Raw genomic sequence first — 26963 nt, forward strand, 5'->3', positions numbered from 1 at the left:
ATGGACCCTCTGGACTGTAGGAACTTCTAGCAAACGGGGTGCGGCATAGATGGGATTCCCTGTAGGGCCCGCCTACTTTGACACCCTGTGGATCCACCTGGGGGAAGGGCTGCTGGGTAGACATTAGTTTCTGGCAGTAGGGTGGTCTGCTTGAAGGTTTCCAATGGGGTTTGCAGCAGATAGGCCTTTTCCTAGGGAACTGTCTGGAAGCCTGGGTGATTGGAGTGCGGGAAAGCTTGGCTCCTTCAAAACTACCATACACTTGGCCTGGAAGCCGCTGGGATCTAACATCCTAGAGAGCATGACGAGCTTCAGGACGGAACAGACAGAGTCAGCGCCTGATTTGACCCCAGGCAAGTTATGCACCTTTCTGGGCTTATTTCCTAATCTGTGATGGGAACATAATTCACACCTCCGAAGGCGGCAGTGACGATGAATTCAGTGAGATATCCCCTCTAAATTGGCCAGCATAGGCCCAAACATGACGGAAGCTGGCTCTCGCTTTGTACCAACAGTCGCAGTGGCTCGCCCTACAAGAGCGAACCCCCAAGAGGACGTCAGGGGTTCCGGGCTGGTGCGCAGTGCCCACAAAACCACAGATGGCAGAGAATCATCATTTGCAGGACCCCGGAATTTTAGTTAAATACGCACAATTTTATTGATTGAAGAGATTAGGACAAAAACATTAAACCAAATACAGGACAAAGCACCAGAGGCCATAGATTCCCAGCATGCATGCCACCAACCTTTCCTCCTACAGGGTACTTAAAAAATAGGGGACGGGGGAGAAAAACAGGTCCTTCTTGACACAGCACCATCTTCAGAATGTGAAAAACAAAAACAAAAACAAAAAAACAAAACAAAAAAAAAAACCCAAACAAACAAAAACCTCTCTCCTTTGTTATCTTCCGTTATCAAAATAGAATCATGGCCGCCTTGTCTCCTGACTATGAACGGTTAAGCCGCCCTCCTGGGAACGTGAAGGCTGAGCCCCTGCTGAACAGGCATAAAGCATCCAAGGTCTGCACATACATGCTACATACTATAATGAAGCACAGATTCAAGTAACATTTACATACTAGAGTCCACGTGTTACCTACCCAAAAACATGACCATTTCACAAAACGTATACAGGTGGTAAAATCCAAACAACTGAGGTACTGGAAACACAAATATTTATGCCAAAAGTGTTCTGTATCATACAGCAATAGAAAAGCCGTAATAAAAAACAGTTGCCACTCGAAATCAAACAAAGCTATCTAGAAAAGCCAAACAAAAGGTTATTTCAGGGACAGAGATACTCAAACGAGAAAAAAAAATATATATATATAAATGTTAACTACAGCATGTAACGTCATCCCAAGTCAACCCGTAATTGAAGTACTCGCTTAATACATCACAATGTGACATTTTCCTTAATAAATAGAAGAGTTCTTGAAAACACAAAGGTGCGTATTGGGACAGAGAGCTGTTTGTATTTATAACATCCTAGCTTTCAGCTGATGTTTCTTCCCGCTTGTCTCTACCGAGGGTTTTTGTCCAAACCAGAGGGCCTTCCGAGCCAAAAGGATTGTTCTTCCTAAAGGAAACAAAATAGCTGCCCTGGATTTCATCACGTGTGACAACCTGCTCTGCGTCACTGGTTATCCAATAAAACAGAGACAAGAGGTTTCGTTGAGAACAGAGTGTTGCGAAAAGCTTCAGACTCTCAATATGCCCCTCCCGCTAACCTGGCCCTGGTGCCATCGTCCCAGCAGAGAGGACCATCTATAAGGCAGCCCTCGTTGTTCAGAGGAAAGAAATTCGGGAGTGGACTTCTCTTTTTTCCTTCCCTTCCCTTCCTTTCCTTTCTTTAAACTCTAATAGCGGTAATGCCTCTGGAAGTTTGACTTCTAATAGCTTCCTGCCACAAACCCGTGGACACAAAACAGAATCACTTTGTTAAAGGACAGACTTTTTTTTTTTTTTTCTTCCCCCTTCAGGGAGCAGAGCATCAACGTGTCATTTCCTGACCAGGATGGCAAATCGTTTATTTAGAAGAAATGAGTTGAAAAGAGCGATTAAGAGACACAAACTGGACTTTTATTTTCTTTTAGCTTTAGCACCCAGGTTTCAGGTCAGTCTGTGTGCACCGAATTGTTTTTTAAATGAACCCCATTAATAATTATCAGGTAGGTGGCTGGCTTGTTTCAAAAAAAGAAAAAAAGAAAAAAGAAAGAAAGAAAAGAAAAAGAAAGAAAGAAAGAATCCTTGGCCAATTGTACCTTCCCTGAATCGTGACAAGAAGTTAAAAGCTAACAGTGCGATGCCAAGATGTGTGGTTGAGGCAGAGAGTTTGGGCTCCGTCAGGATCTGCAACTATTTTGGAACAAATGAAAAGTGGGGTAGGCAGAAACAGCCCCGCTGGCAGGGGTGGGCTCCGGGGGCCGCGTCAGGGAAGGGGGAAGCGCCAGGGGCTCCCACCCCTCCGACCTGACCCCAGACTCCCACCCCACATCTCTCACCCCCATGCTACATGTTCGGTCAGCTCCTTGAAGGTTCTCCTTCTCTGAACCGAGAAAACGTTGAGTGTCAGTGTCTGTCTTAACACCAAGCCAGGCGACGTGCGTGCCCCGGAAGGACTTTCCTCTGCCCTCTCTCGCTCCTGGTACCTGCTTAAGTCTCTGTGGGGCGTGAGCTCAGTTAAAGAAAGGGTCCAAGTTCTCTTCCATGTTGACATCCGGCACCAGCTGATCAGACGCCTCCTTAGCACCATATCCTGAATTCGAGACGCTAAAATCTGTAGAAAACCAAGGATGGTCCAGAATTTCCTGCGAGGTCAGCCGCTCTGAGGGCTCCCGCCGCAGGATGCTTCGGATGAGGCACTTGGCCTTGGGCGACAGAGTCTCTGGAATGTTGAACTGGCCCCGCCGGATCTTGCTGAAGAGGGAACTGGGCTCAATGTCATGGAAAGGGTACCGCCCCACCAACATGGTGTAGAGCATCACTCCCAGGCTCCACACGTCGGCCGCTTTGCCCGAGTAGCTGCCGCTGGTGTTCAAGATCTCTGGGCTTACGTAAGCCGGGCAGCCGTGCTTGTCTGAGAGGGAGTCATCGTCCCCCCGCAGGATGTAGGCATCTTCCAGGCTTTCCAGCTTGACCCGGGTCCTGCAAGAGAGAGGAAAGCGTGAGCTCCTACGGGCACTCTGAGGCACAGGAATCTCATCACTGTCACATCACACAGCTCCTGCTTAAATGTTTCCAAGACCCTTCATTCATTCATTCATTCAACCAGCCAAACGTGACTTCTAGGTGCCTTCTAGGTGCCAGACACTGTTCCAGGGCAGGGGGCCCCAGGAGTGAACAAGAGTGACAGGGAATTTGCATGAGGCTTAAGAGCTACTGGGGGTGGGAGGCTCCCACACCTCCCGCAAGTAAAGACTCTAAATGACTTGACTATCTCCCCATCTCAGTGATGAGGGAGTAAGGATCCAGTGTTATTCTCAAAGACGCCCTTAGGTAGTGATGGGGAGTCACAGGATTTGAACTCAGATCCAGCCAACTGGGAAGCTCCCAGAAGCTCTGTCCACACGTTCCGGCAAGCTTCCGGCTGACGTGATAGAACACAGTATGGAAGGACCTTTTACTCAATGGTATCTTGGCTTTATTAACAGTCTTTTTGTTAAACATGGAAGATTTTATGATCCCATTTTACAGATAAGAACATCCGGGCTCAGAGAGCTTGAGTAGGAATAATTTGTTCACCGCCTTTTAGCTGGGAAATAGAGAAGACCTGCCCCACACTTTGCTTCATCAACCTGTCCCTCCCTTCCCCAATACCAAGCTGCCTCTCCAGGACACGGGCAGGGCTGGGGAATGTATTCGAGCAGGCATCCGTTACCAGCAGCTAAGCCCTCCCAGGGCTGACCCCCCCTTGCCAAGATTTGCTGTTGAAGTTGCCTCCCATCCTGCCAATCACATTCCCAGGGGCTGGTCCCTGACTTACGTAATACTAACGTGACCTGGTTGCCTGTATCTTCTACCTGTGACAACTCACACACGATGCTGAGGTCTCATGAGTGCAGGGGTATGTCTGTCGATCTGCCCTCGCCGTTTACTTATTTATTTATTTTTTGTTTATTTTTGAGAGAGAGACAGCACGAGTGAGGCAGGGACAGAGAGAGAGGGAGAAGGAGACACAGAATCGGAAGCAGGCTCCAAGCTCTGAGCTGTCAGCACAGAGCCCGACGTGGGGCTTGAACTCGTGAACCACGAGATCATGACCTGAGCCAAAGTCGGTCTCTGTATCAGCTGAGCCGCACAGGTGCCCTTGCCCCTTGCCATTTAAGGACGAATGAGCTGGCTGACGGGTTCCGGGACCCTCCTGGATGCACTCCTGAACAGAGATGGAGAAATCCCACGTTGAACTCAGAGCCCCCGGGGCCTAGCACCCATCTCTGCACAGCAGGGCTTGACGTGACCACTGGGCATAAAATAAGGCTCAGTAAATAGTTTTGGAAGTTAAATTCCTAAAAATAATACGTACTTGCAGTGAACAAAGCTGAGCACCGAGACGTGAAAGGACTTGTTTAAGGCTGACGGCTGCCCCCGACCCAGCACCATAAGCCCCTAAGACCGGCGTCTCTCCTTGATTCAGGGGCCTTCTGAGAATTTCCGCTTCCCTGCCCTGCCGTTCCTTGAGTGGAAAGCTAGGTACCGCTACCTTCCAGAGCTTAGGATGGAAATCCTCCTCCTGTTCTCCCGTCCAGAACCCTCCACGGCTCAGGTCCAGGAGCTGTCAGACCGCAGACTCGGGCCCATTCCATCACACAGACGAATGCCTGCCACGAAGGTGACACGGGACAGGGCGGAGGGGCCGGAGTGACGGGGTAGGGCCTCACGGACAGTGCCTACGAGGTCCCGCGAGGTCGGTGTCATCGCAACAGCTGCCTCCTTCATCTCAGAAGTGCACACCAGAGCACGCGTCCCGTCGTCCAGAGGCGCCACGGGGCTCAAATGGCCGGGGAGGAGGAAAAACCGCAACGGGGCTCTCCTCCCAGATCTGAGCTTGTGACTCGGGTCCATGAACTACTGATCCTCCTTCTCCCTTGGGCGACAGGGCTTACCCCTTCAGGGCGGTCACCAAGGCTACTCAGGGAGCCACGGAAGCAAGACGAGGTTCAGGGTCATCAAGTTAGCTCTCTATAAGCAAAACATGTGATGAAACCCTGGGGTGATTCTAAGATCTCATACTTGGATTGCAGAAGTCTCAAAGACTAAGGAGTGACCACATTCCCCTGCACTCATTTCTGTCCATGAGCCATAAATGGCCGTGTCACTGGTAAAGGGACCGGGCTCGGAGCCCGGGGTGGGGGTGGGGGGGGCGGGGAAGACGGGGGGGGGCAGATTCGAGGCCACACTACACCTCTTACCTGTGGTGTGGCTCTGGGAAGTCAATCTCTTTGTTTCTTTTTTTTTTTTTTTTTTAATTTTTTAATGTTTATTTATTTCTGCGACAGAGAGAGACAGAGCATAAGTGGGGGAGGAGCAGAGAGAGGGAGACACAGAATCCAAAGCAGCCTCCAGGCTCTGAGCTGTCAAGCACAGAGCCCGATGCGGGGCTCGAACTCACAAACTGTGAGATCATGACCTGAGCCGAAGTCGGATGCTCAACTGACTGAGACACCCAGGAGCCCCTCTTTGTTTCTTTTAAAAATTTTTTTTTTATGTTTATTTTTGACAGAGAGAGAGAGAGACAGAGTGTGAGCAGGCAAGGGGCAGAGAGAGAGGGAGACACAGAATCGGAAGCAGGCTCCAGGCTCCGAGCTGGCAGCACAGAGCCTGACGTGGGGCTCGAACCCACGAACTGTGACATCATGACCTGAGCCAAAGTCGGACGCTTAACCGACTGAGCCACCTGGGCGCCCCTAATTTTCTTATTATGGTACAGTATACATAAAATGTATCATTTTAACTATTTTTCACTGGACAGTTCAGCAGCATTGAGCGCATTCGCACATCCGTCTGGACCAGACAGCCTGAAAGTCTCTGCCCATTTTAACACCATGGGATTCGCATCTATAGCAACGCACCCTCGTTCCTTGCTCACCCATATTCCACTATAACCTGGAGCACACACGCTCTGTTCCTCTCCTCCCTCCTCAGTGAATGATCTCAAGACACAGGAAGGGCCTAGATGTGTTGATCTGGAATTGGGCTGCTGGAAAGCAAATCTCCTTCTTCCTGCTGCTCTTTCTAACCTAAGGCAGCAGGTGGGGCAGACCCACACCAGCCTCATGCGATGTTCCGGGATAGGAGTTGAGTCACGGAAACCCAGAGAGGGGAGGGAGGGGGCTCAGATCACGAGCCCAAGGAGGTTCCCTCAACAGCCTCCTTTGCCCGACCCTCACCAGCAGCAGCCCCGCCTGGCTCAGGAGCTGGCCAGACTCCTGGCCTCCAAGGTCACTGTCGTGACAGCAGAATGCCTACAGGAATAACTCTAGCTGCTGCGGCAACGGTAATTAGCTGTGCAGCAAGGGACGGTCCGGTGTCCAGTGGGTCTGGGGGACGTTCTCCCCAAGGCTGCGAGGTGAGCCCCAGGCCTCTTGAACCCCCGCCCCGTTCCAGCCTCTTCACAGTCCCTCAAACACACCGACCACCCGCCACAGTGCTCCCTGGGGTCTCTGTGCACGCCTTCCCCCAGCCCCTGCCCAGAATGTTCTTCTATCAGATCCAGGGGCGTCTCACTCCTGCTCACCTTCTTTCTTCTTTCAGGTCTCTGCTCAAAGGAGCTTCATTAAAGAGCCCCTGGCTGACCATCCTACATCCTGTAGCACCCGCCCCCAGGACTCGCAGGCCCCACAAGGGCTCCGGGAATCGCCGTTCAGTCCTGCGTTGGTTCCCGCGGTCCCTGCAAGGGCGATCACCTCGTTGCCACCTCCAGGAGCTCGGGAGCAGGTGGCTGAGGTCGCTTTGTATGTGGAGAACATCGCCTCTCTTTATGGCTGTATTTCCTGCTCCCAGACCGGGGCCTGCCACATAGCAGACCCTCTGAGAGTGAAAGGGACAGTCACACCACGTCAATCAGAGTGAAAGGGACAGTCACACCGGGAACCCCTCAGAGCTCCAGTGTGCTCACCTCTGAAGGAACAAGAGCCCTGCTCTGCCCGCCTGGCTGGGATTAAGAGGATGTCAGGTCGAGCATCCACGGGAACAGGCTTTGTAAATTCCAACACCTCAGTCCCTGGCGGGGTGAGGACAGGTACAGATGTGCCTTCAGACCCATGAACTGCTCCTGGCGGAGCCCTTGCAGGGGACAGACGTCACCACCTCAAGCTCCTTATGCTAAACCACATCTGCAGCCCTTTTCCAGACTTATCCCCTTCCAGGACACAACCCTTGACGGCGACGGTCACCTTCCCCCTGTGACCCACCCGCTCCCCCAGGCAGCAGAGACCCTATTTCCACCCCGACGCCTCTTCTGGAACCCTTCGCCAGATCAGAGGAAAAAAGCCTTCACCCATGGCCAAGGGTTCAATCTTGTTGAGGAACCCACTCACCGGCACTCGCCTCTCTCCCCCTCCACCTCCAGCAATTGGTGGCTGTGCAAATACCCAGTGAATCCGAGAGCGTAACAGAAAGGGCACCCACGTGCTGCTGATGTTCGTCTGACCCCCCCCGCCGCCCCAGCTGACCCCCCCGCCCCAGCCACTTCCCCCGCCTCCCTTCAGAAGCCGGGCTTCGGATCCACCTGTCACGTTCGGCTCACTGCGCGATGTGCCAGAGTGTGCCCTTAAACACCCGCCAGGTATCTACATATACTTCCTCTTTAAAGTTTCTAACATCAGCTTCCAAGGCAGCAACTGTCATCCCTTTATGTGGACGCTGAGCCCAATGCTCAGAAGGGGTGAGCCAGCAAGGCCAGTGAGGCCAGTCGGGGGCGGGGCGCTCACCTTTCCCTTGGCTCCAGGCAGCCAGCCCCCCCTGCCCTCGGCCTGCCCCACCCACCCGAGCACCCGGCCCAGGGAACAGCAGCCAGGGCGTCCCCGTCCACGAGACCCCCTCCCCGGGGCAGCACACACGCGCCCAGGGCCAGGGGCACCGACATCCCAGGCAGGCGAGGCGAGAAGAGGAAGAGAAGCCCAGGAATAAAGATGGGGAGGAAGGGCAGGGTTCGCAAGCATTCTTCTGACCTTGTCTCCTTCTCAGAACACCCCGAACTTGTTTACATCACTCCTGGGTGAGAGTCAAGGCAAGCAGTCTGGATTGCGTCTTTTAAACCAGAACCTTCCGGGCGCACACGTCGGGACCCTGGGGCTGGGCTGTAGTCCCAGCGCCGGACCTGCCGCCCAACTGCAGGGACCCTCAGAAGGTCTCTGGGGCTTGGCTTCCCCCTCTGGGGAGCAGGGCTGCCCCTCTCTCCTCTTCAGAGTGTGGGGGGAGGGGTGCCTGGCAGGGCACCTGCACCTGGCCGCTAGGGACGATGCAAGTGAACCCTCAATCAACTTCTGCTGTCCCCTGATCATAAATTCCCAGGCAAAGGAATCGATTTCCAGAACAATCAACAAGGGCACGGGGGTCCTAGGAATTCAAATGTTCCACTAACGAATGGACAGGGCATTTAAAGTAGGCACTGGGGTTAGGGACAGGACGTGTGACAGCCATCTTCTCCGTTTTTACGGGGATTAAACGAAACAACGCAAGTACCTTCCGAAAAGCCGAGCACAGGAAATCTGCAAAGAAATGGTGGCGACTCTAACCCATCTTATTAGTAAGATAAGCCCCACCCCGCCTTCAACCCCAGAGCCTACGAGACAAGACAGAGGAACAAGCCTCAGGCAGATCCAAGTGGATGTGAATTCTCTGCCCATGTTCCTTCCTGGGCCCTTTGCACTGGTTTCTCCCTTGGCCTGGAATGTTCTACCCCCAAATATGTGCCCTGCTCATTCTTCTCACTTCCTTAACTCCTAGGGAAATCAGAGTGGGCTACCAGGAGGCGGTGGGAATAGAATGGTACGTGAAGAATAGAGGGAGGGAGGGTGGACAACTGCTGTGACCAAAAAAGCTACGAATGACAGTGGCGACTTCCAGGCAGCTTCTTGGAGGAAAGAGCCAGTAGCCTGGGGCGGAATCCACTTGGCTAAGAATCTGCATCCCTGCATGCATTTTGCAACTCGTCCCTGGCACAGGCAGGAACCAGCCTGCTTTGCTTTAATTTCTGAATGGAAAAGGCTCGCGCGGGGGCAGCCTGTGCACTTGGCTACCGGCCTTGTGCCATCAGATCCCCAGCCAGGTGAGGAAGCCAGACCAGCAGGATACGGCCCTACTCCCGCCTCCAAGGGGCAGTGTCCCACCCACTCGCAGCCGAGGCCTGCATGGCTCGCCGTGGCCCCAGGCCCAAGACCAGTGTGACCACGGCCAGACCTTTCAGCCTCAGTTTCCCTTCTGTACAATGTAAACATACCTGCTTCAAAATTCTCAATCATAAATTGTCTTTAATTGAAACTACAGGAACTGCACTGTCTCCTCCGTGACAGCTTCATAATAACAATGACAATTGTGGTGACAACAACAGTGACCGTGAGTAAGACATCTACTAGGTGCTGGGAGTTTTTCAGTCCGCATCTCTATTTCTCATAACAAAACCGAAAGGCAAGTATTATGATACACACAAACCTCTTTAGAAATAAGGAAACTGAGGCACAGGGGATTAAGTGTCCTAGCCCGCAGACGGGATAACGGAGGAAACAGAGTTCTGAGTCCACGTCTGGAGGCTTTTCGTGCTGGTGCCCGCCCCAGAACACATCCTGTCACCAGCAACACAGATTTCCTGAGTGACAAAGACAGAAAACCTGTGAAAGGAAGGCCCCAGGTTTACTGAGCACTAGATCACAGACAAAAACCCGCACTCACGTGACCTAACTGTGGAAGTTCACGAGGCAGAGAGAGGTGGCTGGACCCTCTCCCTTCCCAGACGAAAACACTGAGACACAGAGAGCAGATGTGACTTGCCCAAGGCCACCTAGCAAGCGATGGCAGAGCTGGGACTCAAAACCAGGTTTTCAGCTTCCAAATCAGTGCTCTGTCCAAAAAAGTCAACAGTGGCCTGGCCAAGCAAATCATGCTTTGTCTTTAAACCTTTAAACACCACCTTGGGCTCTCGGCAGGAAGGGATCAGGACAGGGTGGGCCGGGGTGGGGCTGGGCTGGGAGTTCAGCCAGACCAAGTGGGCCTGGCCGGGACGGGAAGTCCGGTGTCCTGAGGTCAGTGGAATTCAGAGAAGTCACTGAAGGCCATTCCATGGAGGGGGGTGGGGGGGGGGGGGTGTCCAAGCAGGCAAAGGGTCAAGTGAGACAGGTCAACTGCGGCCAGGTCTGGCTTCACTCTGCCCAGTACTGAAAAGCTGCCCTTGGCTGCCAGCTGGCTTGTGCAAGCAAGGGTCCCACCAGGGGCTACCGCTGGGGGTGCCCAGCCACGGACTGTCCCACACCGTAGGCTGCCATCAAGCCGACGTGACAGCCACAGGCTGTTAAACTCTGCCAGATAAATCGTCATTCGAGTTCTCTGTTTCCTGAGTGCGCAGATTTTCTCCAACAGTTACCCCTGAGAGCCACTGACATCCCGGATCCTGTAGATTCAGTGACCAGACCGACACCAAGGTCAAGCTGCTTCCAGATCAGCAGGAGGGCAGCAGGTAACCAACAGGGAGGGGTCGCTTGGTTCTCCCAGGTGGTATATCCTCTCACTACCTGACCACAGTCAGGGAGGTGGGGGGGGGGGGGGGGGGGGAGGAGGTTCCTGCACCCGTGTGATGCACTAGAAAAATCACAGCTTACCAAGATGAAGGAAGTTGCTAGGGAACAGTACGGTCGTGATGAGAAGCCCGATCCGACTCAAGCACCCAGATGTTTCCACAGCACCGCTGGCCGGCCACAACAGAAAGGCCTGTGCTGTCTGCGTGCTGGTGCACGTCTGAGCCCTGACACACTATGACCACAGGACAGCGGGGAAGCCATCGCATCCCACCCCCGAGGCCGTCCCACTGCAGGAAGACACCATCCGAGGGCAGCCCGTGTCTCCACAGGAACAGACGGGGAACCCGGAGACAGGCAGCGCCGCTCAGAGCTCCTCCTCAGTCCTCTGTTCAGGACTCCTGCTCCTCTGCAGGGAGACGCAATCCCAAAGGATCCCCTGATCCCGAGTCAATCGATCCAGCCTTTCAGAAAAGGCTCCGCAGGCAATCTCCTGCCAGGGCAGGACAGCACTGCTCCGAGGGCCCACCCAACCTGGATTCTCCCAGGGAGAGGGAGCCAGGCACCCCTCGAGCTCCTGCTCCGGCCCTCCTGCGTAGTCAGGCTGACTCAGGGTCCAGAACATTCCTACCCAGGACGACTGGCAGGGAAGGAGCAGGGCTCAGGCCAGTCCCTCTGACCCCACCGACCCAGGGAGCGCTGGGAGCAGCGGTCCAGCGCTGGGCCAGGCAGGGATTTCCACTTGGCAGAGTCCTAACCTGGGCCTCACCCAGATGGCCCAGGCACATACTAGACCAATTCTGGAAGCCAGAAAACCTGAGCCCTGCTCTGGGTCACACCGCCAACACGTTGTAGAACTTTGGAGAAGGACATTCCCTCCTCATTTCGTTTGTAAAAATCCGAGGGTTGGGGTTAATTCTACCTCTTACCCACTCCTCCTCGATCCCACCGCTTGGGGCCTGGTTCGGCCTCAGTCAATACCCATCCCGGGTCCATTCTGCCCATACGCTTCCAGAATCACAACCTGACCCCATCCTGTCCTGTCTAGAAAAACCCTTCAGTAGCATTTCCGGGATTTCAGGTCAAGTTTAAGGACAAGGGCATGCACCCAGGCCCTAGACTTGTGCTTCCCTCTTTAGTCTTATCTCTGACCCCCATATAGCACCCTCCACCAGTACATCATCCCCCCCTGCACAAGCTCACTCACGTCTCTTGGCCTTTACTCATCCTTCCCAACACCCTCCCCTTCTCTCTCCTTCACTCAGACTAACCCAAGAAGGAACCTATCTCCGCACTGACGCGCTCATTCTCTACACCCCACTCCACCGCTGGAACATTCTCTTCCTGCTCCCACAGGGCTCTCGAATGCCCACCCGCAACCCGTAACATGGTACGAAAAGTAACTATTACACTTTGTCTTCCATCGGGCAACAACTCCCCTTAGCGATTCTTGTACCCCTAACACCTAGCGCTGTATGTGGTACAAAATAGATGCTTAATCAATATTTGCAAAGTAGCACGACTCCCACGTCTCAGATGCCCCCAGCTCCAACATGCTGTCTGGAGTTCAGAGTATCCGGGCATGATGCTGCTTAAGAACTGTACTCTCTACAGTCCAAAGAAATTTCAAATAGGCTGGACTCTATTTCATGCTTTAGAGAAACTCCCAAGAGTACTGGATAAAGGACATTTAAAATGTGTTTCCATCTACTGCCTCCTGCCATCAATATCTCTAGGGGATTTTTCTTATAATATTTATGCCTCCTGGGCATAGGGGGCTATTCACACACCCACTTAGACAACTGTCAGACATTCACCAAGTATTTACAATGCCAGTCCTGGGCTAGATAGGGAAGACAGAAAGATAAACAGACCCCATTTCACAGTTCTGTACAGAAAACAAAACCACTCCGTGAAACAGAACGGGACATCACAGGACTGTCCAGGGGGTTAATGAACTAGTGGCCCATGACTGCTCGGAGAAGGTCAAGCACTGAGCTTCACTTAGACTCCGGCCGGTCAGGTCCTGCTGGTGTTTACTTGTTGCCTATTTGCATGAGCAAATTCTTTCTGGGGATCGGACACAAGGGGCGGAATTTTAGCTAGTTTCTATTTCCAACAGCCAGTGTGGTCTTTCCAGAGCCTAAGCTCAGGAGTCCCGTATCCTGGGTACAAATCCCCAGGCCTGCCGCTGATTAGCTGTGGGACCCTGAGCCTCAGTTCCCTCATCCATAAAATGGTGATAATAGCACTAACTTACTGTTTTTTTTTCTTTTTTTTTTTAATTTGAGAGACAGTGAGAGCCTGCGAGCTAGCAGGGGAGAGGGGCAGAGGGGGAGGAGGAGGAGGAGGAAGAGGGAGAATCTCAAGCAGGCTCCGTGCTCAGTGCAGAGCCCAATGCGGGGCTCAATCCCACGACCCTGGAATCATGACCTGAGTCAAAATCAAGAGTCAGAGGCCCAACAGACTGAGCCACCCAGGCGCCCCTCCTCACTGGTTTTAAGCTGGTCGGTATATATACAGTAGTTAATTCAGATTAAATCAGTTCACTTAACTGCCCTTGTATTTAGAAGAGGGCCTGGCACATGGTGTATCTAGGTATTATTTCACTAAACTGTAAGTCCCACAAGGGAAAGCCTTCAGTCTCGTTTGCCACGGCAGTTTCCACAGCACCTAGAACGGGCACTGGAAGTTCACGATCTCCAACCCACGTCAGAGGAGGTAGGCTAAGGTCAAATGGCTCAGTGAGGCAGTAAAAACTCCTACGGCTGTGCCCTTGGCCTCACCTTCCCAGGGTCTCAGTCCAGCCCATCAACTAACTGATTAAGCCCAAGCAGTAAGCAGCTCAGCCAGAAATCCTACTGAAGGATGCCGACTATTTAGCCCACTTCTAAGGGAGGAACCCTGAGGATGCTCTCCCCTCTCACTGTGATTAGAGAAGCTTTTCATAAATGCGACACCCGGCCACAGACACTGACCGCCCTGTCTCAAATGTCATTCTGCACAAATCATTAAATCCAAATGGCAACGATGGGTTAATTTCTCATTTGAGGCGGAAGGCTGAAAGGAGCTTTCTTTGCAAAGATGTCTCCGTGGGAGACCGATAAGACGGAGCCTTTCAGGGGCTCCCAATCTGGGGAATGATCTAGAGACCAACGATCTGTACTCACCCCCACTTCTCTCTTCTCTCATTCCATCATGAGAATCCAATCTGAGATGCACGCGCTCAATAAAGAAGATCTTCGTTCACGCAGTGCCCACTGTGGGCAGCAGGGAAACTGAGGCAGCCTCAGTCCCCAAGAAGCTCCCAGCCCAGGAGGAGACGGGGACGGTCTCGGGATGCATGTGTACAATGTGAGCAGAGGGGAGACTGCAGGGGTGCTGTGGTTGGGGGGACCGCTTACCCATCCAGGGAGAAGTGGGGGAGTGAGCCTTCCCCAAGGGTTGGCATGCCTGAAGTACATAAGAGTGGTCCACATAAATAAGTGAATTTCAGGAGCTCTGTCTCCTGGGAAGCAAAAAGGTAAGATATTTTCCTGAAATACGGTGACTTACCACTTAATGTAAATCGTTACTAACGAAAGAAAGCAAGATACTCTATACTTTGCTAAATACTGAAAGAGAGAGAGACTGGCAGGTCAGGGCAACACAAGGCCTGGGCCCCACAGGACACACGGGTAGGGTGCCCAGGTAGATGGTTACACGAGGGCCCCTAGGGCGGCTGCGGGGTTTCTAAAAAGGGTCCGGCCTCCCTCCCGCAGAAGCAGGCACTGATTAGCTTCCACGAAGCAGAGGAAATCAAACCTGTGACGTCAAGAGATAAAAATCTTCTAACCAAAGAAGAAACATGTACAGAGGCATGTTTCTCCATTCACATGGGGTATTTCTGTGCGGTGAAACGTCAACACTGAACTGCGACCGGGGGAGCAGGGCGCTGGGGGTGGGGGGGTGGCAAGGAGCCTTGTCCCAAGGGAGAAGAGAAATCAAGCTGGCCAAAACGGGCACCACGGTGGGAGCCCCAGGCTGCAGCAGCTTAAAGGGCTCCCCACATCTGAGTCGGCGAGCTGGCCCTGTGTCACCCAGTGTCATCCTGTCACTAAGTGCACAGGATGTGAGGACGGCAGGAGCTACCGCTTGCTGATGGCTGATCAGGTTCCAAGCACCGGGTTCACCCGCATTAATTCATTTAATTTCACAAAGAAAGTCTCCTTGTTCTTTCCACTCCGCAGATGAGGCAATCTGGACAGAAGAGCTTATGTAACTTCTCAAGATTAAGTTCAGTAAGGAGGGCAGGAGCAGGGCCTAGAATCCAGGGCCTCGGCCTCCCTGTGGGAGTAAGGGGTCTTCTCCCAGCCTCAGGCCTTCCCCTGGAGGCTCAAATTCAAACACGAGGCCTCCCAGAACAGGCTGGCCGGGCAGAGCGGCACGGTCACTGCCCTCTATCTAATTCAGGGCTCCCACCCACAGGGGGCCCCTCTGACCCCATCAGCCCATCTCCGATTTTACTGCCGAAACTGTGGATGCAAAGGGTGTGTCCAGAGTGAGCCCAATCAGGGTAAGGGTTTAACTTCCTCAAAACAAAAACAAAACTGCAGGTCCGTCCTGCAGAAACGTCCCAGGGACAGAGGAGACAGCAGCACAAAGCTGGGAACACAGTGGCCGCGTACGGCCGGGGGAGCGCATGCGCCTGGAACGCTCCTTCCCGGGCGGACATCTCGTCTACCTCCTGGCCTTGCTGAGCCGCCCACCCCGCCCTTTGCGCTTTTGCCCTGCTGGTCACCGGTCCCACCCCCTCCCCGCAGCACTGATGCAATGCCTGTCATTAACCGAGAGGGCAATGTGGCTTAAACCTGAACCCTTAGACCCCCAAGGGTTCACTCCTTGTGAAATGGCCGCCCAAGGGGCGGAGCCCATTCTCCATGCACTTCCGGCGCCTTGGGAATGGCTCTTCCATAGTGGCACCAGGTTATCCATGACTTTAGGAGCTGCTGGCCACCCTGTGCGCCCTCTGGATCACGACACTCAGCTCTCACAACCACCAACAGGGATGCAGACCTTACTTCTGTTCTGAGGAATCCGCAGCTCAGAAGCATTAAAGGACTCCTCCCAGACCGGGTAGCTAATGAGAGGTAGAGACAATCTGCATCTAGAACCCAAACCAAAATAAAACGGAAGCCAAAGAATCTGAGGTGCTGCGGCTTCAACACAGAGAGACAAGGCACACTGCCATCAGGCCCTAACAGAACATGGGGTGGCATCTTCAGAGCTGTTTCTGGGAACCTGGACTGATGGCCCTCACAGCGCCACCAAGAATATTCTCACGGGTTGGTCATGGATTCAGTTACAGTCCAGGATCGTAAATGCATGCATAGGAAGTCAGCTCACAGACAGGTCTCCTTGGGAACCCGGAGGGCGGGGGAGGGGGGAAGGGCTTTCACCTTCAACCCCTTGCAAGAGAATCAACCAGTAAGAAGCACATCCTTGAGAGATCAAAGGCCATGCACAAAGGAGGGGTCTGGTGATGGAAGCTTAGTAACACAGGGCTTCCAAAAGCCTCCTCTGTGTTTTTCCCCCATAGGACCAATGCATAAAGGGTCCGAACACAGACACAGACTCCATCGTTCAACGTTTCAAAAGCCTTTCCAATTCAACCCATTGTTTTCTTACAGGTGCCATGATGTCAGGAGAGGCATAGGCTCTAGTGCTATCGAAATACCTATTGAGGAGGTCCTGCTGATTAGCATGGATGGCGAGAGCTGCCAGCAGCAAGGTCCCAGTGAGGTCCCAGACCGCTGCCCCCCTCAAAACACGGGCGGGCTGCTCCATGCGGGCCACTGTGCAGACCAACAAAGAGAAACTCTGCTGCGAAACCCAATAGCTGTGGGACACACGGAGGGAGAAACACGTTGAGTGACAAAACCAGAGACTCACGCTCTGAGAACGAGACGTTAACAACCAAAACAACAAGGAGAAAGGCTGCAAGGCATTATTCCTCTTTCACACAAAGTTTGACAGCTGGCTGGAAACAAAGTTCCTATCGGCTACCAATGAGAACATTTAAAGTGTCCTTGAGAATGAGAGCGACCTTCTCAGAGCTGCCCAGACGGAGACACCGGTCATGCTAAGAAGGACAAGTCCACCGAGCCTTCAGAAAGGTGAGGGATAGGGAAAGAGCTCTGGGGTCAAACGGTAGGATTTCCAGGCCAGCTCCATGGGCATGCCGGCAGTGACCTTGAGAAAGGTCACTTAGCTCCTGTGCAACCCAGTCACCTCGCCAATCAGATGAGGAGTCATCCTTCCCCCTGACAGTCCCGCAGCGATGCGAGGCTGCACGGGGCTCAGGTGCTCTCAGACACGCCAGGGACAGATGATGACCAGCTTCCTCCCTGTCACTTACGTTTCCTTTCTCAGAAGGAAATTGCTCTCTAAAGTTAAAAAGGATTTAGCTTTGCCATGCGTGCTTCGGTGAAGTATTCTGGTTTCACATTCACATGGGATACTTCTTTCTAGATCTTTCTAGAAAGGGTCATGCTCTTTTGCAAATGTCCAACACAAACTCCAAAATCAACACCAGAAATGCACAGTCCTTGTGTCAGAAGCTTCTGACCTCTTGGCAGTTGTATTTTTTTTTAAGTTTGTTTATTTATTTTGAGAGAGAGGGTGTGTGCATGAGGGGAAGTGAGGGAGACAGAGAATCCCAAGCAGGCTCCACGCTGTCAGCATGGAGGCCGATGTGGGGCTCCAACTCATGAACCATGAGATCATGACTTGAGCCAAAAATCAAGAGTTGGATGTTTAACCGACTGAGCCACCCAGGCACCCCGACATCTTGGTATTTCTTCTCTAGGCACTGGGACAGCAAGGATTTTCGCTTTGCCACCATAAAGGACAAGCCAGGTCTGACTCAGCCCCTTATTTGCTTCCAGCGAGCCGTGGGCACTGGGGCCAGCACCCTCACCCCTGGGGCTCTGATTCCAGGCAGCGACAAACATGACAGGACTGAAGGATGGCCCCCTGGAGGCCCCAGAGTTTACACGTGCCCCCTTGTTCTGACCTGGGGGTGTCCACCCTACTGTGACCCACTTCCTGAGTATGTATTTACCATACACGTGCTATCGCTGGACGCACCACCCCCTATACTCGCTGCTGTGTGAAATTCCTCTCTAAAGAGACACGATCAAAGGTGATACCTGGATCCCCGTGAAAGAGGGCATCGTTGCCCTTACTGCCCGGGGCAGGCAGATGAATTTCTTGAGAGCTGATTTAACAGAGCACATGTCCTTACTTCTACTCTTTCCTGTCTGTCACGGAGAGATTTCCCACATTCTGAGTCTTCCTCTATGAAATGAACACAAGGATACCCACCCCCAACCTGCAGAGAGAATTAAGCTCAACAGTAACATGTTAACCTCTCATTTTAGAAGTTAGAGTTACTCTGTGTCCAAGAAAGGTAGCACACAGAAGGATAAAGTATCTCTGTCGGGATTCTGCTGGGAGTCACGGCGGAACTTACTTCCCAATGAGAATATTCAAAGAAGCACACACATCTATTGTAACGCAGAAAAACCTCAGAACCAATAAAACAGAGCCAGGACAATAAAAGGATGAGAAACTTGAGCCCAGAAGGCGGGGACCAATCTAAATGGTCAGAGAGTAAGTATTAAAGAGGAAACTACGGTACAAACCTGAGTCTCCAGGCTCCAAGGGCAGACACGTCTGAGCTGAAGACGAGAAATGGTTAAGTGTGGCCCCAGATTCTAGAGCTCTGAATGGCTCCCTCTTCTTCAGTTTATTAGTAAGGGTCAAATCCGTGCACTATAAAAGACCAGGATACTGGCTGCCACAAATGCCTAAGATATCTGTTTATGGGTAAAAATGTGGAACAATAACCAATCTCTGTGGCCACAGGCCCTCTGAACCTTGAATACTCAGCTGGATTGCAAATGCTCATGAAATGATCCCATTTGGGTTAAGTAACCACAGGCCCTTTACCTTTGCTAATCCCACAATGCTTCCCAGACATTTCCCAATTAGCTCAACCCATAAAGATGAAAAAAACAAAACAAAACAAAACCAAAAACGAAGTGCACACCACCCGACGTCGAGAAGCAGTAGCCTACAAGATCACAGGCCAAACTGACCGGAAGGTAGGAAGGTTTGACAGTAAGATCTGCAGCAGATGCACAGATCTGCCCAGCTTTGAACTCAGACGGCTCTTAACAGCTCTGTGACAACGGACCTTCACTTCACCAACCACTTTCCTAGTAGGAGGTGAGGATGCCCAAGGCAGTCGTGGTAACTCCATGACCCACGTGTGTAGAAACTCTAGAACAATTTTTGGAAGAGTCGGCAACGAATATGAATCCGTGGCCTCCACCCCTCTGAGAACGCACATTCTTCAAAAGAGAAAAAAATAAGTGGCTTGGAAGAGTTTTAACAATGGAAGTCAGCTGGAGGACAAAGCAGGCCCCAGTGGGTTTGCTAAACAGAACGCAACGAGTTAATGGGAGAAGCATGAATGGAACCCAGATGCCCAGCAGCCTGTCCAGCTGTCGCCTCCAGTAACCCAGACCTTCACCCGGCTGTGCATCTGCACTGGAAGGTTCCTCACCGGCAACACGGGTCCTTCCCACATTGGCCGTAACATACTCATCATCTTTCAAGTCTGGTCCGACATCGCGTCTCCTATAAAATATCTTTCTTGCCTTCTAAGTCCCAGTTAAAACTCACATCCCAGCCCCCAGTTCCCATCCGACCCGGGAGATCATCTTCTTTTAGGGCTTGGAACATTCCTTTACAGGTGAGTCAACTAGCTCATGCACACAGATCTTCAGGGGTACTGAGAATTGTGATTTATACACGCACACTTTACTGATACCCACACGCACCCTGAGGTATTCCTGAATGAGGGAACGGACGAATGGGCTCTAAATGACTGATTCCAGGCCCCGAGCGTTCTGAAGGCATGATTATCGCCATCGTGCCTCATGCACCTTGAAAACGCCACACAGGCTTGCAGCCACCCTTCGGAGCTGACGACACCGCAACAAAAATAATGACCGGGTCACAGAGTGTCCTGGCACCTGCCCTCTGAGCATTCTGTAACGCCTTTAGAGGAGCAGCGACTTGTTTTCCGAGGGCGCTTAGAACGCTTGCAATATTCATTCACTCCCACCCCCCACCCCTGTCCTCCCACCCTCTCTTCTCACCTGGACAGCAGGCAGCAAAAAAAAAAAAAAAAAATAGTCCATTCCAACCTCTCACGCAAGCCACTCCTGGACGGCCTGTTAGAGTGTCAGGTCTGGACAGGAAGGGTACTCACCTCTCTTCGTCCTTAAAGATGAATTTCCGCAGCTTTAGGTCCCGCAGCACCAGCCCCCCGTCGTGGCAGTGGGCCACAGCCGAGGCGATTTGGTAGAAAAGTCTGGCCGCCTCCTCCTCCCTCAGCTTCTTGCAGGTGCGGACAAAGGAATGCATGTCCCCATAGCTTCGCTCAAAGAACACATAGGCTTTGGTCTCCCCCAGGAGAATTTCGGTGATTTGGTTGATGTTGCTGTGGGCAGTCAGGCAAAAGCACGGGGCCAGGGATTCCTGGTAGCAGCTGATATCAAACACCTAGGGCAGGGGTCACAACAAGACGGAGAGTCAGCGATCCCTCTTGTACGACCAAGAAAATCACAGGGTGCGGACACCTCCCACCGTACAGGCTTCTGAGGGGACAAGAAAGCACACTGAACGTGGACCCAGACCACACCGGCCCTGCCGGCCGCTCCCAAAGCTGGGTCGCCTTGAATAAGCTGCTGGATCTCTCTGGGCTTCCGAACGGTCACGTGCAAAATGGGCAAATGGCGCTTGACCCACAGCGTGGGGAGGATTATAGGAGAAAATAAAGGTCAAAGCGGTTTGCGCGAGGTCATACAGCACACAAACGGGAAGTCCCGATCACCTCCGCTGAGACAGGAACAAAAGCAAAATCGGAACGTGGCCCACCCCGAGCTGCACAGACGACACCTTGTTCGCCTTCCAAACGCAAAACGGAGCAGAAATGTACATCTCTGTACCACTACAGCGATTGTGGACAACATATTTTATGCTCTGCAACGGCGTTGCACAGCACTGTAAGACAGGAGCAATTAACAGTGAAAAACGTAGACTCTGCCTTAGGGTTATCTAATTCAGTACCTTCGTTTTACGGATGTGCAAATCGAGGCTCAGGGAGCAAGTCAAATCAAGCCCCAGCGGCAGAATTAGGAATAGGACACAGGCTGTAATAGGAAAGCAGACACGCTTCTCTATTTCCTGCACGGCTATCTAGCTCAATGAATCAGTTATGCAATGATTTTCTGTGAATCAAAATTAGCCTGTGACATGCCACCTCATTGTGGGGTTGTTTAAAAAGAAAATCCATCCCCGACACCTTTCTGAAAGCAACCTAAGAGGAATTAACACTACCGAGAATTTTTGAGGTCATAAGAAAAAGCTTTCATTCATTTTAAGACCTCCACTAAATCAGGACTACAAATCCCTGGGTTTGGAATGTGGTTTTCCTATCTGCCTGGGAATGTGGGCACATGACTCTGTTCTGTGCCTGCAGGAGTGAGGGGCAGGCATGAGGGGCTTTGCTGGAAGGCACTGGAAGCCAGGAATGCTCTAACAACACTCAGTGCTACGGGCATACCACCATTTAGCTTCTTAAATCTTTTTCATTAGTTAGAACATCCTCTCCTTGATCCCCATTTTGCAGCGTGGCCTAGAAATCACCACACCGAGGCTCTAATCCTGGCTTGGCCCCCAATAATCGGGATAAGATGGCTAAAGCACTCAGGGTCACTGGGCCTCCCTCCCCTTCAGAGACGGAAGATGTTGACTTAGAACACCGTTGACCTTTTTTGGGTCCCACAGGAGAAGCTGGTAAGAGCTCTGTCCCCTCTTCGCTGACAATGCCCAGTCTCCGATGCACGCACAATAGGAGATTCATTTTAAGGGGACTCACAGACCTTCCCAAACCCATCCAGGCACACAGGCTCTTAGGATCAAAAACCGAAAGAAATCGGTGAGTCCAACAAGGACGGTGAGAACCTCAGAGGGCTGGTGCTAACCCGGGGCGAGGAAGCAAAGTAACAGTAACGTTGTGAATGAACCATAATGAGGCATCTCAGGAAGACGGCACGGCTGCTACCACTATAACCCAAAATTTAAGAATGAATACTTCATTATCTCCAGAGACCACAAATCACACCCTGATATGGTCAAATGATGACCTACGAGCAGTGACCTCAGAGGTCCATTCAATTAGGAATCCGAAATGCCCTGAGTCAACTTTAACACCCAGGCTGTGGGCAGCAGAAACCAAGTAAAGCCTCAAAAATTTCACAGAGAGTAATAGACATGTTGCAGTGGCTAACATAAACACTCTGTGTTATGTAACGGGCAGGCTGTGTTCTGAAGCATCAGGCTGCGGGCTCCGGTCGCCAGTGCTCATGAGTTAAGATTACTTACAATCTCCTTCTTCCTTCAAGTTGCATTTTTTGAAAAATAAAAGGGGATTTTTTTGCTCAACACCCTCAATCTGTTATCCTGCTCCACTGATGAGAAACTGAATGGACACAGAAATTTCTTTAAAAAAAAAAAAAAAAAAAGAAACATTCACGGCAGCTTCAAGAAATAGCCAGTACCCTTTGTAGAAGAGATCAAATTCCAAGATGGTGGACAGAGCATGAAAAACAAAACAAATACTTAGGTTCTCCCAAATGGGTAGGAACCAAACTTTTATTAGCAGCTATAACAGGCCTTTATGGGGTTGGACTGGTATTTAAACCATAACCTTCAAATGCAAAATCAAGCCATAAGCCTGGTTGCCGGCTTCTTTTAAATGTGTAATTTGGAACCTTAGTTACATAATGTGACAGCTGAGATAAGGCAGTAAGATTAGGCCATCATTAATAGCATTTACCAAAAAAAAAAAAAAAAAAAAAAAAAAAAAAAGTGCCCATTATGCCAAGGCACTAATTATGTCAATCTGCACTGTACTACCATCATTTCCATGAAAATGATAAGGTAAAGACCCCCTGAAGCTCCCTTCTTCCATTTGCCTAGCTTAAAGTAGGTTCCTGGAGACAATAAACAGGCTTGCTTATGTTGGTTAAATGACCCCAAATAGCATCCTGTAGAATTCTCTCCAGGGTCCTCTACAGTAATGGCATCTTTACATTTGATCAGTTTTTGCAAAGACTTTTTCCTTGGGTCAATACAGAGCTAGGAGACATGAACTCTATATTCTGAGACATCAAAAGGAACTTGATGCACTGTATACATTTCACAGTGCCCCACAGTAAGCTGAGTTCACACCGGATTTCTGAGGGTGGCTCACGGAAGCAGCCTTATAAAAACCACTTGGAGCTTCCTAGGATATGGACAAGGATGGCTGCATAAAAAGTCGTCACCCATGTCACCTCTGGTAGAAAGGCAGGAAAACGGAGGCTGCCGTGTCTTAAAGGGATGACCTCTGTCCAGCGGAACAATGATACTGCACTTAAACACGCTCGCAGCCACACAGTAATTGGTGAGGGGCTGATTCAATCTTTGCAATAACTAAACCAGCAGATTAAGTACAGTTTCAGGCCAAAGAGCAAGTCCACGAATGACACTGTAAGGTCAGCCCCAAGTGAAATATGCCTTGAAGAATCTGGAGGGAGAAAGAAACAGTAGGGGCGAATCACCTCTGCCTTTAAACAAAGAAATAACAGCAAGATGCTCCTGCAGAATTTGGAGGCAGAATCCCTTTCCGTGCAAGCGTCTCCAGCCTTTGAAAAATATTGAAATGTTGTACTGAAGTTGAGCAAAAGGAGTGAACACACTCACTGCGGGGCGATTGTGCATATTTCATAGGACAGTGGCAGCTCGGTGGAATTCATTCATTTCAAAGGATGACGCCCCTATTGTGCAACGTTGTAGGTCTTCTGAGAATTCAATCCAGCTCTGAATAGCCTACTGAATTTTGGTTAACCGGGCACAGTTGCTCTGAGTCTCAATAACTTGGGAGAAGATGCAAAATACCAGATGCTCAGTACAAGGAGAGAGCTCTATTTAAAGAGTCCCTGACTTTCCCGAGATCTGAACTGAGCAATTGCAAAACTGACTGAAGCCCCCCACAAAACCCTTATTTACACTGCAAGAGTCCAGTCCCCTATGAAATAAAGCAGTCTGTGGTTGATGGTAAAAGTGTGATGCATTTTTTTGTAGCACAGCTGTGCAGAGTGCCCATTTCAAAGACAGCAAAGGTCCTCATTGCTCACCACCCCCCTAGCCTCCGCTCCCCCCCCCCAGACCCCCAGGAAAACCAAGAGTGAGCAAATGTAGAATTAAGTGACAATGAATTCTTGATCTATGTCCAATGCCTGGGTAGCAGTAGGCTCTACTCTATTCTCTCTCTCTCCCAATCTCTCTCTCTCTTTTTTTGCAACTGCCCCCCCTCTCATCCCCCCTCCTCTGGAGTGCACACACACAAAGACACACACACCAGTCACTGTTGGGGGTCAGAGACAAAAAGGAAACTGAAGTGCCCGGCTCTGAATTAGCACTGCGAATGTCTGGGGCTCCAAACGCCAGCCTGTAAGCCATACAGGCAAAGGTGTGGGCTGGGGGTGGGGGGCGCGAGGGGGGGGTGTTCAGGCACGGAAGTCCGGAGATGAGAAAAAACGAGAGGAGAGAAGGACCCAAAGGACTCACTATTTCCTACACCCTAAGGTGCGCTGGCGGCTTTGATTTCCACCCCCAACCCTCCTTTCAAGGCTGCAGGCAGTAGAGAGATCTTTGTAAACTCCTTCCCCGCGCTGGGCCCCTGGCTCCGCCAGAGGGGACACCTTTGTGTGTGTCTTTTAAAGGGCACCTTCCGAACAAAGGTTCAACACCTGCACGCTTCTAAGAACAATGGCTGCGAAGGGAACCCAGTCATCAGTGCCTTAAAATTAGCGGGGGATTCCCTACTCCACGGTGGAAGAGGAGGGGGCTAGACACAGGGACAAATCCCTTGGGCGGCGGGACCCGGCCTTGAGCCCAGGCGCTCCACGAGCCTTCGGGAGCACGCGTGTCCGCCGTGGCCCCCGCGCCGTCCCCGCCGCCCTCCCCGCCCCAGGCTCTCCCCAAAACGCCCCCGCCGCAGCCCGCCCCATTGTCTGCAACGCTCTAAAAACTTCGCAACTAGCCGAACGTGAACAAATAAATAAACCCATTTAACGAGGCCACGGGTAATTATCCCGCGAGTCTCCCTCCCCCAAAGCTCCGGAGCTCGGCGACCTCCCGCCCCCTCCAAACGGCCGGGGAATCTTTTTAAAAGACAAAAAGCAAAAACAAACCCCGGGCTCTTTACCTTGCACACCAGCTCCTCCCCGCTGTGCAGATGCACGGCACGAAAAACGTGGTCTCCCTCCAGAGGTTCCAACAATAAGTATTTCCCGATGCAAGAAACGCAATGCGACAAGTTCGGAGTCTCGGGCGGGCTCGGGGAGCCGAGGTTCGGGCTGAAACTCTGGCTGGGCTCGGCGGACCTTATAGACGACAACTCTTCGAAATCCTGGGTTTTGTTCCGCGATCTCCCATATCTTGCTATTGTGATGGGGGTAGACCTGTGTATGTTCATGAGTGTGGGGATCGCACTCGGCAAACAAAAAACCCGCTGGAGAGATGAGTCGCTGGCGAGTGCGGCTGCAGGCGCCTCGGTGCCACGGATTTTAAAAGGGAACGAGAGGGGAGGGGACGGGAGAGGGGCGACGTGGAGAGAGAGTTAGAAGCCCCCAAATGGGCGCCGCCGGGCACCTTGTCTGCTCCGAGCCCGGCTCCCGGGGGTGCTCAGTCGGCAGCAACTCGGGTCCCTTTGTTACCCCAAAGCAGCCAGCGATCTGCAGAATCCCCGCACTTTTAGTCTCTCTCTCTCTCTCTCCCGCTCGCTTTCCAACGCGGATCTAGCTAGGCGAGTAACCGGATTGCTAAGGTGGGGAGCTGCAGCGCCCGGTCTCCCGAAGCGATCCCCACGCAGGCTTCCGAAACGCAGACGGGGCGGAGGAGCCCGGCCGTAGTTCGTGCAATCTTCCAGGGGCGCACGGCGGCGGCTCAGTCTCAACGCGTTAGAAAACCAAACAAAAAGAAAAAGGAAATAAGCACGGGTCTACCGGCTCGCGCCGCACGGCAGACAGAATCCGCGCTGCACCCCCTTTTTTGGTGGAAAGGGTGGGGGGCGTGGAAGAGGGGGCGCCGGAGAGGGTAGTTACCTACGTTTTAACTGTAGATGGCGTCTGAGGCTTTTCCAAGATCGCAAGAGCTCTCCAAAATTTAAACAAACAGACAAAAAAAGAACAGAAAAAAAAAAGAATAGCGAGGGAGCATTTAACTTGGAGCGGTCAGCGCTACCAACAAAAGATTGCAAAAGCCGGGCACGGAGTTGCGGCGCGGGCCGGGCGCAGGTACCGCGACAAAGCCCGGGTTGGCCCGCCGGGCGGAGGTCAGCACAGGCTCATGCTGTCGCTGCTCGCTCGTGCTCCAGATCGTCCTCCGAAAAAAGAAAAAAAAAAAAAAAAAAAAAAAAAAAAAAGGGAGAAGTGCGGGCAGGGACGAGGGTGGCTCGGCGGTCTCCGATTCCCCCGGCACGAGCTTCCGGGGGATCCTCCGGGCGCTGGAAGGGGATGCGCCCCCAGCCCAGCCAACCTGCGGCGTTCCTTTCCCGCTGGATACCTGGATCTTGCCTTGGAATAATTTACGACAACTCCGTCTCCCCCTACCCGAAAAGCCCAAATTGCCCGGTGGGGTCTGTTTTGGAGAAAATTGATGGCTTTTCTTCTTCGTCTTTTATTATTATTTTTTCTTTCTTTCTTTCTCCCCCCGAGGTAAGCGGAATGTGTATTTAAAATCGAAGGGGATGGCCGATCGTGCCCGAGGCCAATCCCCGAGCTCAGCACGCCCGCAACTCCCGGCGAGGCGGTATTAATAGTTACTTACGTGGCCGGGGATCTCGGAGCGAGCGGGGCCCTGTGTGCGCGGGTGTGCGCGCGCGCGCCTCGCTCGCGCTCCGTCTCCCCATTCAATGTCACCGACACATTTCCACGGAGCCTCCGCCCCCCCGCCCCTCCCCGCGGCACCCGCGACTGGCTCAGCCCAGGGCCGGCCCCGCCCCGCCCCCGCCCGGGCCCCCCTCATTGAGCCGGGCGCCCATCAATCAGCGGGCGGCTCCCCGCGCCCGCC

At 52.3% G+C, this 26963-nt stretch overlaps 1 protein-coding gene across 2 annotated transcripts; it reads right to left on the minus strand.

Moving 5' to 3' along the window:
- Positions 1-635: 635 nt before the first annotated feature.
- TRIB2 (tribbles pseudokinase 2) lies at positions 636-26933 on the minus strand. Of its 2 annotated transcripts, none has more exons than XM_045447684.1 (3): positions 26721-26933; positions 20053-20345; positions 636-3147 (listed from the first exon to the last, which is right to left on the minus strand). In XM_045447684.1, exons 1-3 carry the CDS (start codon positions 26916-26918, stop codon positions 2679-2681), a joined length of 960 nt encoding a protein of 319 aa, XP_045303640.1. In that variant the 5' UTR covers positions 26919-26933; the 3' UTR covers positions 636-2678. The 2 variants fall into 2 exon arrangements, with proteins under 2 accessions (XP_045303640.1, XP_045303639.1); XM_045447683.1 differs by having other exon boundaries at positions 25099-26807.
- Between the last annotated feature and the right edge of the window lie 30 nt (positions 26934-26963).

The sequence above is a fragment of the Leopardus geoffroyi genome, chromosome A3 (genome assembly GCF_018350155.1).
Source record: "Leopardus geoffroyi isolate Oge1 chromosome A3, O.geoffroyi_Oge1_pat1.0, whole genome shotgun sequence".
NCBI lineage: Eukaryota > Metazoa > Chordata > Mammalia > Carnivora > Felidae > Leopardus > Leopardus geoffroyi.